At 41.0% G+C, this 14,755-nt stretch overlaps 1 protein-coding gene and 1 long non-coding RNA gene across 4 annotated transcripts in view; one reads left to right on the forward strand and one right to left on the reverse strand.

Annotated features, from left to right (window-relative positions):
* LOC147058589 (uncharacterized) overlaps window positions 1–14,714 on the reverse strand; it is a 128,538-nt gene extending 113,824 nt beyond the window's left edge. For both annotated transcript variants that reach the window (XR_015065863.1, XR_015065864.1), the window contains exons 1-2: window positions 14,491–14,714; window positions 8,264–8,399 (exon numbers count right to left, since the gene is read on the reverse strand). This is a non-coding gene — a long non-coding RNA (uncharacterized LOC147058589). The remainder of the gene's footprint in view (window positions 1–8,263; window positions 8,400–14,490) is intronic.
* Window positions 10,272–13,800, forward strand: LOC147058590 (uncharacterized). Of its 2 annotated transcripts, none has more exons than XM_085909908.1 (6): window positions 10,272–10,408; window positions 11,056–11,456; window positions 11,683–11,830; window positions 11,990–12,112; window positions 13,004–13,094; window positions 13,158–13,800. In XM_085909908.1, exons 1-6 carry the CDS (start codon window positions 10,357–10,359, stop codon window positions 13,354–13,356), a joined length of 1,014 nt encoding a protein of 337 aa, XP_085766034.1. In that variant the 5' UTR covers window positions 10,272–10,356; the 3' UTR covers window positions 13,357–13,800. The 2 variants fall into 2 exon arrangements, with proteins under 2 accessions (XP_085766034.1, XP_085766033.1); XM_085909907.1 differs by having other exon boundaries at window positions 10,342–10,408; window positions 11,683–11,839; window positions 11,996–12,112.
* Window positions 14,715–14,755: the final 41 nt, after the last annotated feature.

Raw genomic sequence — 14,755 nt, forward strand, 5'->3', positions numbered from 1 at the left:
CGACCGACACATCAGTGAATGGTTCTTCAGTAAAAGCCCGAGGAAATGAAGCGCCGCGCGTCTATTGATCCCCCTCCACTCCGCCGCGCATGGGGGAGACTTTGTTTTCACGGCCTAACAGAAACACGGCTCCATCAATACTCTGCAGCTCTGCTCGGCGCAAACTCCTTTCCTCGCTCACGCCGCAGCGTCCCGGGGGGCTTGTGATAGACTCCGCTAACTATACACAAAAGTGTACAGAGAGAGAATACAATATGTTTGTGTGTGTTGTGATGCATTTGTCAAATGGCTGTGGGATGGCAACAGCAATTTAAGGAGCATAAAAGACCAATTGGCAACAATGCTTTGTGAGTGATACATTATGTAATCTGCCCCAGGAGTACACGTCTCCTACTCCATCTCTTCTGCTTTTTCTCCCCGTCCTTCCTTCCTTCCTTCCTTCATTGCCATTTTATCCATTTTTATCTCCCTCATTTTGCGAAGTGTACAAGTGTCACTGGCAGCGCTTTAAAGGCTCACTTCCACTTGCGTCAAAAGTAAGTGCCAATAAACAAATCGCCGGGCTAAACAGCATCAAGGTCGCATCACTCAGACACATACGACACTGACTGGCTTCACCTCCGTTTATTAGGGACAAACTGTAATTGCTGTGTATGTGTGTGTCTTTCTAATAGAGATATATTGCAAAACACATTGGGCTGTCACCTCAGCGTTTTGCATGGCGTCGATGTCCGACAAAATTGTCAGAAGCGCTTAAATGCCAGACAAAGCATATCGTAAGTAAAGGACTAAACGGTGCTGTTTACACGGTCGCTACGGCGATCACCACCGGACAAAAGGGGGGGGGGGAGAATAACGATGCACATAAAACGGTTTGCCGATGAATTCATTATTCAATTCGATTGTGTAGGACATTTGATTACGTTCGTACGACGAACTTACGTGATTGCCAACAATATACAAGAAATCTCGGTCCGCAGCTTCCGACAATTTCCTGCAATCAATTGTGGCGTCCCAAAAGTAAATGTGCGCCATGTTTGAGTTTTACCTCTGAAGCACCTCCCTAACTCGTGTCCCACTTCTGGACAACAACACTATTAAATCAGAGCAGCGAGGCTATCAATTTAATAAGCGCTGAAGCAGATCATTTGAATAAGGACGGTATTAGTATTCTGCCAGTGTTCAACTAAGAGCAGCTGACCTTTTTAACCGCCGAGAAGATCCTTGAACACATCCGGCAGAATCAGAGAAGGCCGGACGTAATAAGGCCGTCAATGTTTAACAGTGTCAAGAAGGGGGATTTCGTCTTTAGCCTGGTCATCGTTATTGTGGTCTATCAATATGCTTAAATAGATGAATTGGGATGGACATTTGAAAAAATAGTTCCTTGACGAGAGAGTATTGATTAATTGTTTCAAAAAAAAGACGAGATAACTGCTTGGCAACAGATGGTAATACGAGATCCGTTTTGAAAATATTCTTTGTGACTTGAAACTAAGCAGGCTCGCTTCAAGGTGATTGTGACGCAACAAGCAATTGGGTCATCGATAAAGGGCTGTGAGCTCACCGAGTCGAAGAAATGGAAAACAAGGTGTACCGCTCGCTGGTCATGCAAGCGGCGCCATTTGGGTTTCATCCAGCCGTACGATAAATAAACAACACGCCATCCCATTCAATTAGCACACAGCACTTAAATAGCAAGGACAAGGAAGAGTAATAAATAATGGGCAAGTTCCACGATGGATATACGCTTGCCCTGGGAAATGGCCGGCACTTTTACAGGGGGCCGCTCGCAATGTTGATGAATATTTGCCGCTTTGGAATCATAGCGTAATGTCAGCCTGTAATTTGTTACAATTAGCCAGGTGATTTATAGGCGTGCTACAGTTGAGTCTATGGTTACGATTAACATGGCTTTCTCCAGGCTTTTTTTATTATTATTATTATTATTATTAATGGAGTGTCACATGAGGGTAAGGCGTCCACCAAGTAGCCACATTTGCAAGGCTCTTCGTGTGCGGCAGAAGAAAAACAAAGTAGTGAAATAAAAGATATCAAGCATTCATAAGTGTCTTGTTTTTACATATTATATAAATGACTTTTTTGTTTTTGTTTTTTGTGTCATTCTCTCCTTGAATTCATTGGAGTCTCTAAGCAAATGTTAGGTTGTAGCAATATTGACATTTCAAAAGAGAGTTGGACATTTATTTTTAGTAGCAGCAGCATTTGGCTTTTAAAAGCAACAGTTAAAAAGGAGCCAAACATCTGTTCTGTCTGGCAATAACAGGGTTCAAGTGGAGCAATGTGCCCCTAAACGGCTAATAAATGGCACAAAATGGGCCTGCAATTAAATTTATACACTTGATTGCACTGCTGTCATGTCCACTACAGGCTTATCGAACACCTGGGATCTATTTCCTAATAGAACCTTGGGGAGGGAGAGTGGGGAAGAGAGAAAGCCAGGGCAAGAAATGAACAAAGGCTTTTTTTTTCTCTCTCTCTCTCTCTCGCTGGTATTTTGGGGGCTGCCGCTTGAATTGTTTGTCGATGATCCTTGGGAGCTTGAGATTTTAGAGAGGGAAGAGAAATGAAACTCTGGCTTGTTAAAAAGCAAATTGTCACAGACAAAAGTGGTCTTTTGTATTCACTCGTAAAAAATAAAAAAAAAATGTAAAAACTCATCCTGTTTGCGTCTCACTGGCTTCCATTTAACGTCAATGCGTAATTATGAACATTGTTGCCGATCAAAGAAAATGACTGAATCCATAAGCGCTGACGTGGACGGCGAAAGCTCTCAGCCCACTCAACGCTCCATTTCACCATGGAGAAGAAGAAGAAAAGGTGTCAGCACAGCAAATTATAATCATTAATAAACCTTTACTGAAAGGTGTTTGACAAAACTGCGAAAATACTCTTACACATTAATCACTCTGAATACATAAATAAGCACTTTTTTTTTTCCTGACATACCAATGTACACCCAAAACTACTGACTTTGATTTACCGCATAAAATGATTTTTAATTGGCTGAGAAAGAGTAGAAACTATTTTTACTTGGACAATTAGGGAAAATAGTACAAGATTATATAAGAACATTGATGGCACGTCTTCATTTGCTTGCTAAATTGCTAATTACACCCTGCTATTTCATCGACCAGTCAACGTTTTAGGGACTCTCACATCCGCCGCCGAGTTATGTGGCAAGAGGCCAACAATAATTTTGCTAACCCTTTCTTAATTGTGAGAGGGTCACTCACTATGCCCAGCAGAAAGCATTAAGCCGCTGAACTGCAACTGACAAGGGCAGGTTCCCTACCAGCGGAGGCACCTTGCATGCAAAGATTAAAGGCAGATCTCAAGTATGTAAATATATATTAGATCTATTTTATTTTTTGCCTTTCACGTAAATTGTCATGCAATTATCAGTCCAATAAAATCCGAATAGTGTACTAAATGCTACTAGAGGCAAGACCATTTTCTTCAATATTTTCTTTGAATGCAAAATTTGAAACAGATCATTTCATTTCCTTCCTCTTTCCCTGTGCCTGAAATTATCATTGGACAAGTGACACGCCATCATCATTAAAGCAGTTACCTGCGAGAACGGCCATAAATCTTGTTAAAGTAAGCAAAAGCGTCTCTTGCGCCGTTTCCCTCCAACAAGAGGCAACCTGTCTGTAAGCACACGCCATCTGCACATAGTTAGCGCCTTTTGCACGCAGATGGCGGCCGAGCGCTGGCGAAGTTGCACCGTCCGCGCGTCTAACCTTACAAAACAAACTAATTAACAGTTAAAAAAAAAAAAAAAAAAGTGCGGCGCCGTTTGAAAGAATTTGTGATGACTCTAATGAGGAGAGAGAGACAGAGCAGTCATCAATATGGTAGTGCAAGTGGAATAGAGAGGGGGACGCACTAAGTTTAGTGGAGTCTTTAAGAGCTTCAATGAATGCAGACTACTTAGTGCCAAGCCTCTGTCCAAAAACACAAGGCTTTAACAGCAGGACGCTGGGCAAAGGGCATGCATCTTAAAGCCTCGCCGGGGTGGGGGTAATATAGCTGGAGGCTCCCTCAGTCTCATAATTAGCCTAAATGAAGGATACAAAGCCCATCACATAAAAAAAAAAACTAATGTGGAAAGTAAATTAAAGTTAGACGGAGTAGGTTTTGCTCAAGGCCCATAAAAGTCTGCTGACAATGTTCATTTTGAATTCAACTATTGTGGTGCAATTAATTAAATGTTTAAAGCTTAACCCTTAAAGAGTGTCAGGAAAAAAAATGAAAGATATGACTAATATGGTGTCCACAAAAATTGGGGAAAAAAAATGAAAAATATGACTAATATGGTGTACATAATTTTTTTTTTCTTCTAAAAGTCAATATGTTATTTTGTATTAATATAACTAAATGTGTTTTTTTCAGTCATGTAGCCATTAGCGGGGGAGCCCGCCAAATGGAGCTAACCACCACAACAGTTGTTTACTATGCAACATCAAAATAAAAGTGAAACAAGAAATATTAGAAGATCAATGCCTAGTAACTACTAAATCAATTAATAATAATAATAAATAATTAACTCGTAAATAAACTTGTGTGCTGCCCCGGTTACCGTGTGTTCACAAGACCATGTGGACTATCAACACACTTTCAATGGCTCATCCTTCAAGCTGAAGAAAGTCACTCGGTAGAAAAAGGAGGACAATTCCTTAGAAAGTTAATTAGTGAGGAAACAAGCAAATAGGAGAAGAAAAAAAAAATGGGGAAACGACCCAGCTGCCAAAAAGACGGTTTTGTTATTTATTTCATGATTCATTTATGGCTGTGTTCAGATGGAATTAATAATAGAAATCCCGGAGAGAAAATGTTGCTGCGGATCCCCATTATGAGCCGGCCAAGTCCAGTGGCACACTTAGTTAACACATGCCAATGTACGGCCCCCGACAAATAACACATCAAGTGGATATTTTATGCTTCTTCCTCTCATTTCTATTTCCCTAGCTCCAACCTCGGTGATTAGCTATTACCTTAGCAATTAATAACGGTTATTAATTAGATTTATGTTGAGCTGTCCGATCAGCGGACAACAATGCAGAATCAATTATAGATCCCTTCGGAGGGTGAAATTTGTGCCGCATTTCATCTTTTCAAGTGCTGGGCTTTTTATTCCCCCAACTGGCCCGTGTTTTGCATTTGCTCACTGTTTACTGCAACACTTCCAGGCCAACTCACATTTGATTTTCCCTGCTGACATCAACCCAGAACTCACTTCCAATACACGCTCAGGAGAAAATGAGGCCAGAAAGAGAAAGCCAGTGTTAGGCGAATCATTCAAGGCTGTCCAAAAGATCTCAATTACAAGAACACATTTTATATTTGCTTCCAACACAGCGAGGCAAAGGCAACTGGGCTTATTATTTTTCATTTATCTAATGTGCTTCCCACAACGACTTCCCGACCGCAACCTGCCCACCCAATTCCTGGCTTTGTCATATTAGACACAAAAATAAATGGGAACGGATGGCGTGTAGCTCATTAAATGTGGGGTGAGAGTAAATTAGTTTAATACAAATAAGATGAGCATTTTTGTATTTTAAATGTACACACACACACACACTTTTTTGTAGCTTTAAAATGCCAGGAGCATGTGTGAACAATCACAGGGGAGGGCCTCATTGGTACTTTCGTCTCCTTATAAGACAGATTGGGAGATCAGGGTGGTGCACGTTGAAGGGGTCTTGAGATCGGGGGACACCATGAAAGCTAACACGTTTAGGTTTTGAAAATCCTCAAGTTTGTCTCATTAGCCGCTAATAGGCAAGAACCCCCCCCCCCACCTTCACCCCCCTCGTAGCTTTTATTCTGAATAACTTTTTGTCTCATCAGCTGTGGGTGGGTGAGTGTTTTGGAGGTAGAGAGAGAGGAACGTGGTCAGGTGGATGGCAAATTGCATTTTTCAAGTACTCTGCTGAGGGTGTTAAAGCCTTATTGTGGCAACAAACACATCTGCTCAACTATTAACCTGAAAAAGCAACCGAGTGCAAAACTGAACTCTCAACCCGTTCGCACCGAGATCAAGGGGAGAGTCAAATAGGAAGCGAGAGCTATTTTCCCCCTGTTGCTGCTCCTTCACCTTTCCCGAGCAGGAAAAAAAAAAAAAATCAAGTGAAAATTATTAGCAAGCGTTGCTCTCTGTTGCAGTTTCAGGCAGACATGAATACTTGAGTTGTCATGTAAGAGTAACGCCTGGTCATTTTTTTACAATTGTAGCACATTTTTGCAAACATTAGACGAGACGATAAAACATAAATGTAAATGTGCTTCGGGCTACAAGAAAAGCTTGAAAGACAGATCAAATAGAAAAAGGGCCAAACTAGTAACTGAAAAATAATAATAATAATTTACCCATGTGTATAATAATACAATTTATGATCATTTTAATTTATTTAGGTCAATTGTTTTAACCTGTTTTATCAACCAGTTGGTCAACAGATTGCGCAATTATCCAAATAATGGCAGCCCTAATACATTCTATTTACAAAAAAAACTATTGCTAGCTAACATCTGATCCCGAGGCCCTGGGTAAATTTCTAAACTTAAGATAAAGAGCAAGCTATTTTCCAAATAAAATTCCCGTTGACACTAGCAGAATCATTATAGCTAATCTACAAAGTTTCCAGAGCAAGGAAAAAAAAAATAATAAGTAGGTCATTAACAGCCAACATAGTTTTGTGCTTTATCCAGGAGATCAAGGGCCTTGAACTAAAGCACAATTGACACTGACCTCGCAGAGACCCGGCAACTGAGAGCCCTCTAACAAGGCATTAGCAGGCACCTCGGCTATAGCTCCCAACTCCGTTCCCGCCTCTAAACACAGCTGCACGGGGCTGTTTTTCAGGGTGCCGTAAGCAACATGCGGTCCTCGGCTGAGCTCCAGAGTGCAGCTGGGAGGTCAAGAATTCAAAACCATACGGGGGCAAAGTTGACAGAGATTAAATTTAACGGATGGCGCAGAGTCAGCGGAATACCACGGATATCACTTTTAGTAACAATCCGTCTGTTTTATATGAATTCCAAATGTGGTAGGTAAGTCAATGTGTCCTCTTAAGATGTTTATGTGGCCATCTAAGGGACCATTTGTTAACCGGCCCACCGCATGAAGTAGAAAGACAAGGTGTCAACATTCTCCACAGTGATGGATGCCGGAGATTTCCACGCTAACTTGGCCGATTGAACGCATTAACAACAGCCGCTTGTTTTCAATCTATTAAAAGATAACAGCAATGGCAGACTATTAGGAAATGACTGCTCTGTCTGTGACTGAGTCCACAGCAAACCCACTTGGGTTTATATTCTTATAGGTAGTCTCACAGCGCCACCCAGTGGCTGATATTCAAAATGTAGACGTCAATTCCAAAATAGAGGGCTATGATGAATGAAAGTAATCATTGATCAGGTCTTGCCTGAGAAAAGAAATGTTGAACATAAATGCGTATTCGGTAACAATTGAACAAATCATTAAAAATTGATCACCAAATTGAGCATTGTGACTTAACTTTAAGACATCAAGATTTTTTCTGAGCTAGAAGGCTCGTTTTGGGAGACAATCTTATCCGACACAAAGCCATTACGACCTAGTCGAGACCTCTTCTATTAAAACATTAACAACAGACAGCTTCTTTCAACACGTCTTGAGCACATAAATAATCTGTGGGTAAATATTTCTGCGCATTGGCAAGACCACTAAATACTTTTACAGCGGGCAATTTGTCGCATTGTGTAAACGTCTCCATTTCCAAACCGAACTGCTGTAAAATTTACAATCGACCCGGTAAGTCGCGATGTACAAAAAAAGGGCCACTTTTTCACACACTCTCATCTCCCGCAGACCACTAAAAGCTTCTCATAAATCCAGCCCACCCCACCCCCGGAAATCTGCTGTTGTCAGATATCGTACCTCGACAGTGCCATTGTCTTGACAGAAATATGATACGCGAAACTGCAATGTCACATCACTTAACATGATTTAGTCCGAGCCGGAGCGTACCATTTTAATCAATCAAACGTGTCACCTTTCTCCTGTAATGATAGTCGAGGTATGGGGTGATCTACTAAGACTCATCCTGGCGACTGATTTATGTCTTTTGTTGGCAAATGTACTAAAAGAGTCTTTCTTTCTCATCTTTGGGGTTTCTATCAATTTTCTATCACCCAAAAAAAAAAAACCACATCAATAAAACAAGAAAATACAAAGGGGAGGGGGGCATACCTGGAACTGCAATGCCATTTGGTTCACTCTGCCCAGTCTGACCTCTGACCTTGCCCACATGGGTCTTCAAGGCTGACGTCAACCATATCTGCTCGCTCGGAGAAGATTGTTTTTTCTTCAGCATGCTCTCTGAAACCTGGATCATTTCAAGACATGACAGTTAGTTCTTTTATTTGATGTCTCACTTAATCAATACAACAGTTCATATCCATCACCTTGGTACATTGTACTCCATGTTCTTCTCATTAATATTGAAGATGAAAGACACTAAAATTCTTCCAAACACATTTCAATTCCAATCTGTCCTCTGTTTTAATTACAATGCTACCCGGCACAAAAACACACACGCACACACACACACCCAACAGCAATATAACTAGCACAATTCCATCCGACTGATATTGGAATTTGACGAAAGAGCAAAGCGATAGATAAGCCATTACAAAACTATAAGAGATCAATAGCTAATTTCTTGGAATTGATTACCCCCTCGGACATTTAACATTCACTCTGCGGCCAGGACGCGTGTTCCGCAAGCTTCGTGTTCCACCATTGGCTCTTGCAGGTATTAAAATGATCGATTCCGACAGAGGACTAAAAATGTCAAGCTGTTCGTTAATCTTAATAAAGACTCTACTTGACCGCAGCCCCCATTTTGTGTCATCACAGGGATACAACCTGCCCAACGAGGAGCACATTCGTACCTGTCCGTGGGCTAATGAGCTTGTGCTGTGGATTGGGATTTTGATTTTTCCTATAAAGGGATTTACTGAAGAGGTGCGAGTCTTTTTAAATGTATCTTGTGGAACACTAAAGACACTTGATATTGATCGTCTTACAGTACAGTTTACAATGAACAAGAAAAGGTAGTTTGTGTTAAACGCGTTGTCGATGCTGGTCACAGCCGGGACACGGTATTTTATGTTCCCGAAAATGCCAGGCAGCACTTAGTTTAATGACCAGGCATGAATCTGAGACTTGCTTTTCTGTCTATTCTTTTTCATTAGAATGTACCTTGATCAGACCAAAGGTTTTTTTTCCCCATTAGATGCAAGAGTGACTTGCACTCTTCCATAAGTGGGTCAAAAATGACCCATATTAGAATCAACGTGTTCTTAATGTCATTTTGGTAGCGAGTAATTCACTTCTATGATATTAGGTATTATATTTAGGACCGCACAACAATGTCTTCATGTTTGAAATATCTTTATTTTGAACTTCTTTGAAAAAGACAATTAGCTAGAACAGTCATAGAAAATGTGAACATTGTGATTTTTGAGGAATACCTGGAATATGAAAAGTTGATATATTTATGATGAAGATCTTAAAAAAACGTGTCTTTTTTTTTACCCACGTATGCATCTCAGGGTTAAAACTAGGGTCAGGGTTTCAAACCAGGGTTAGGGTTTCAAAGTAGTACTAGAAATGTGGGTAAAATTCCACAATGGTGGCCTGTTGAGTTTTATTCAATGCTTTTCCCGTGAAGTCATTTATCTAGTATCATCAAATCAGAATTATTCAATGATTCAAAATTACAGCTAACATAACGAAGAAGGATTGATTTTGTGGGTTGTTTGCCAAGCATCACAATAGAGGAAAAACATCACGTGACCACGCTGGCCTCCAGGACTGTCCCATTTCTCAGCATAATGAGTGGGCAATCCTATTCAACTTGGAACAATGTTTTCTTCCATTAACAGATTTATGCCCTTTAAAACTATTTGCAACTGTTGCTCATTTGCATGGTCACAGGATTAGATCGCCGACAACGGTGGGAAAAATTCCAGGAAGGAATTACGGAAGCATGAATTGGAATTTGAAAAAGATGTACATTTTGATGCATTAATAAACCAGCAATTGCCAACATGTTTGTTTGTGCTTCTTAAATGGAAAGTGATATTGGGAGTTACAGCGGTCCCTGGGAGTTTCGGAAAGGAATGCCACCCCCCCCCCCCCCCCCCCTCCCTCACCCCTGCCTCCATTCATCCACTCACTGCAGTAATTCATGCAAGAGCGGAGAGAGGCAGCATGAAGTCCACTTCCAGCTACTTGCACTTGTTCTGTCTAACCGGCCCACTGAAGTGTTTGCAGCCATGGGGAGAACTCTGAAGTCTGTTTACCTCCTTCCACTCTTCATTTTCACTGGTGAGACATGTTAGGAACGGTTTGTTTATTCAACTGTTGACAGTTTATTTGTCCTATTTTTTTAAGTGTCTCGCTACTCTTACTAGCTTTTGCTTTTAGTATCCACAAACTGTGCTGTCTTATTTGTGTATGTTCCACAGCTCACTATCACAAACAAAAGGTTTTCTTGATGGCTAAGCAAACATTGGTACGGTTTGTTCAAATGTTGAACTTTGATTCTAACTCATTCCATTTCAACAACTGTAAATGCATTATGATGCATCAAAATATTGATATATTATTATTATATAATATTGTATAAATGCAGTGAGACAAGCATTCACACCAAAGCAGTTGTGCTTGGCGATCCTAATTATATTTTGGAATAAAAGCTGAGTCAGCTATTTCGAGGATTTGCATTTGGCTTAAAAGCATTCTTTCGCTTCCACTTTTTGAGGAGGTCATGAGGTGCATTCAACAAAACAAGACATCAAAAATGCAGACAAAAATCTATGATCAATAAATTAAACCTAACAAGAAGTCATACTGTAAACTGCGAGGGGGAACGATGAAAACAGGTTCGGCACTATTTGAGAAATGATTATGAAGAGTAATGTATTGTGCGATTGTCAATGCTGACTATTATTTTTCTCCTTCCCCCTGTACAGACGTATCTGGCTTAAACATCCGAAACAAGCTGCTGGGCACATGCCTTCAAGCGGAGGACAGTTCCCCTGGAGGGAGGGTCTCGCTGGGACAATGCGACCCACATTCAGTCTTCCAAGAATGGCTGTGGCTGCCTGAGAGCCAGTCCCTCAGCAACCAGTACACCGGCGAGTGTCTGACTGCTCCCCAGGAGCAGTTTGAGGGTGTCCACCTGCAACCCTGCCACCTTCAAAACGGAAAGGCCCGGGGCCAGTTCGTGGCCGCATCGGAGGTGGACGGCCATGCAGGTAGCCAGCGATGGTCCTGTTCCAAAAAAGGCCACCTGACTTTGCTGGGTAAAGGCCTGCACCTGAGTGCTACACAAGATTCCACATTGGTCTTCCTATCGCAGGACCATAAACAGGTAAGGATTTAGTTGATTCTTTAATCCGGACCATCAATTATTGACTCGAGGGCGGCCATTTTGTCTTTTATAGTCACTTGCTGTCGACTGAAAACGACATCACATGATATCGTTTTCAGTCGACAGCGAATATCAAAACAAGACAAAATGGCCGCCCCCTGAGATCGAGATTTGATCGTGAGGAAGGTAAAAACGATGTTTGTGCCATTCTATTTGGATTGACAAGCAGGGCAGCAGGTGGAAGACACTGGACAACCAGACACTGTGTGATGGGAGGGACACCAAACACCACCAGCACCAAAATCACCAACCACACCACTACCCGCCGTTGAAATCAATGGAACCCATCCTGTCTGATATGGATAGACAAGCATGTACGAATTGTTGTACAGACAGAAGCTTTGGAATGGAATGGCATGGAAATGCATCTTGTGGTTTCACTTGAATCTCCAGACATTAGGGAGAACGTAGTCATTTTGTCCAAATCTATGTTCAGTTTAATCTGATGTATTTCTCTTCTTCCTCCCTGACAGATGAAGCTACATTTAATGATGGCGTCACAGAGAATTTTTCAGTAAAAGATGTATCGGATGTTTTTTCCCACAGCACAAAATCCCCTGAGGATCCTACCATGGTTTTCTTCACGATGGACTACGGTACAGTATTAAATGTTTCAATGGATTCCCCCTTGTGCAGTATGAAGAGAGCAAAGATTAATTGCAATTTGGCTACGAAACTAAATGTTTCTTTTCTACCACTAGATGGGGCTATAGTACAACAATAAGAGGGAATGTTTTGACCAGACTGGGATATGATATTCATTTTATATTTATTTACTTCCATCGCTACAGTGAAGCAAGCCATTACTAATATGATTCATTTATTTATAGTACAAAGAAGTTTGGAAAGGATGCAGTAACATTCATGTATCTGAATTTTGAACTTCATTTTCTATTTATATGTACATTTAATTTGTTGTACAGCTCTTGATTAATATTGTGTTTGTGCAATACGAGTTAAGCAGCAAGATTCATCGTTTTTATTCATTTCATTTTGCCACTTGCTGTCGACTAAAAATGACATCACAGTTGCCAGGTCACAACAAATCACTGCACTAAGCTTAAAAAAAACTGGTGAGTCGTGATTGGTTGCGACCTGAGACCTAGCAAGTGGAATATCGTCGACAGCATGTTGCAAAACGGGTTGGATAAAAACATTTTGCCTGTTTGAGTCATATTCCACCAACAAAACATTGTGTTTCGACTAGTTAGGCTGCACAGAACGTATTTCAAAGAACAGTTTTGAGTTGTCTTCTCCTTTCAAGTCATTTGAAATTGACATTTTAGGAATAAAACCCCTGCCTTGTTTTCACGAGCACCTTTCCCTACTACACTACTGTACTTTAATGTTGGTCTTGACGGTGGTACATTTTTTGGATGGTGCTTGGTGTAAAGGGTCCAAGAACCACTGCAGCATGTGGAACTGTTTAAAAGACTTAATGAGTAGTTGTATCAAAGCAATGATGTGTTGCTTATGTACCTTTACAGGCATGAGCTGGAAAATAACCATGTTGGTTTTAAGCTCCTTGGCTCTCGTGCTCGGGACTGTCATTCTTATTTTCAACGTTTACTCCAATAGGTGAGTGTAAAGTTGAGGTCAATCGCATCACACTGTCTCAAATGTCTTGTTTGACTGAAGCAGGAGGAAGAAGGTGGTGTGTGTTTTGAAGTCGTACGCTCCGAGAGCGGAGGCGGGCATTCCGGGGTCCCCCGTGCCCTGCGAGAGAGCCCCGTTAACAGAGCACGCCATGCGTCACCCGCTCTCCTCCCCTACTATGCAGAGAGGAGAAATCCTGATTGAGTGGAAAGATGGCACGGTCACTCCATTGTATGAAGCCTGAAGTGCAGTCATCACAGTGGAAAACTGGCAACTGGCAACAGAGGCTGTGGAAATATCATTTTGGGCCCTATCACCTTGACGCTAGTAATTGAGTGCGCAACTATTTTCTAAATGAGTCTGTTGGTCATTGAAAAAGTTTTCTCCTCTCTCTGTCGGAAAAAAAAAAATTTGTAGTTCAGCATTAACATTTTTTTATCTTTTTTACTAGCTCATGCATTTTTACTGCACTTTTTTTACAAACTGTAAACACGTTCGTTATGTTTGTACAGTTCTAAGATCTTATGTTCATGTCAAACATGTAGAAGATGAATTCTAAAGTATGGCCTAAATAAAGAAAGGAATTTCTGTTAGTTCAGCTTTAACATGTTTAGTTAAGGATTTTTTGGGGCTCAAAAATAAAAGTCCTGTAACTTCAAAAAGAAAATAGAACATTATCTGACTCTATTAAAACCACTGACTTTGTATGTTATTGTACATTGATTAATGATTGACTGACTTTGTTTTTTGTACAATTATTAAAGATTGGCATATCCTGCTTTGCACATACAGAAGATGATGGGCCATATATTGTGTATGTGTAAGACAAAGAACAATTCAAGGCAACATCCCAGAAAGTTTGAACACAAAGCCATAAAAGTTTGCCCATGCCTGCTCTAGTTAGTAAAGGAATAACATGAAATCTCTGAAGAGCACAACACTAGCCTGTAGCATGGAAAATTCACAGCAGGTCTTTTTTTTTTTTTCTTCAGTTTGGGGGGGGGGGAGAAGTGCTGCTGCTGCTGCTGCTGCTGCGAGTGTTAAGTCCCTTGCATTTCAACAACAATCAGCAGATGTGCGTTTGGAAAAGCCAAAGCAAATTTGTTAGAATGAAGGCTTCATTATAATATTATTTCTTGGCGTTGGGATACAAATAGCCACCGCCCCTGCTTGCACTCTTGAAACTAATGACAGGGAGCCAAATGGAATAAATTGCAAAGTGCACCACCGCATGCCACGCCACGCCACGCCGACGCAAACCACTTCTGCATGTTTTTCTTATGCTTCGCGTCATTTCTTCATTCAACCATCCCAACCTGCATTTACTAAATGGATCAAGTGGTTTCATTCCTTAAACAAATCTCCAAAAGCTTATTACCTAAATGACGTCCTGCTCAGCTGTCTTCATATCCGTCCGTTCAATTGACGTGCGTTCACTCTCCTGATGGAGCTTCCAGTCATGACGTCAGAAGTGGAAATGCAATTTGTTTGCAAGATTTATTTGCACTTGCATATTATTATTATTATTGCATACCAGCCCGTTATTTACTTTATATATCAGATGACCGTCGTGCGTGTCATGACTAAGCGGCGCATTAAGATCTCGACTCATTAGTTCGCGCTATAATAAACTTTTGAGTGAA

The sequence above is a fragment of the Syngnathus leptorhynchus genome, chromosome 4 (genome assembly GCF_054491065.1).
Source record: "Syngnathus leptorhynchus isolate UIUO chromosome 4, UIUO_Slep, whole genome shotgun sequence".
Taxonomy (NCBI): domain Eukaryota; kingdom Metazoa; phylum Chordata; class Actinopteri; order Syngnathiformes; family Syngnathidae; genus Syngnathus; species Syngnathus leptorhynchus.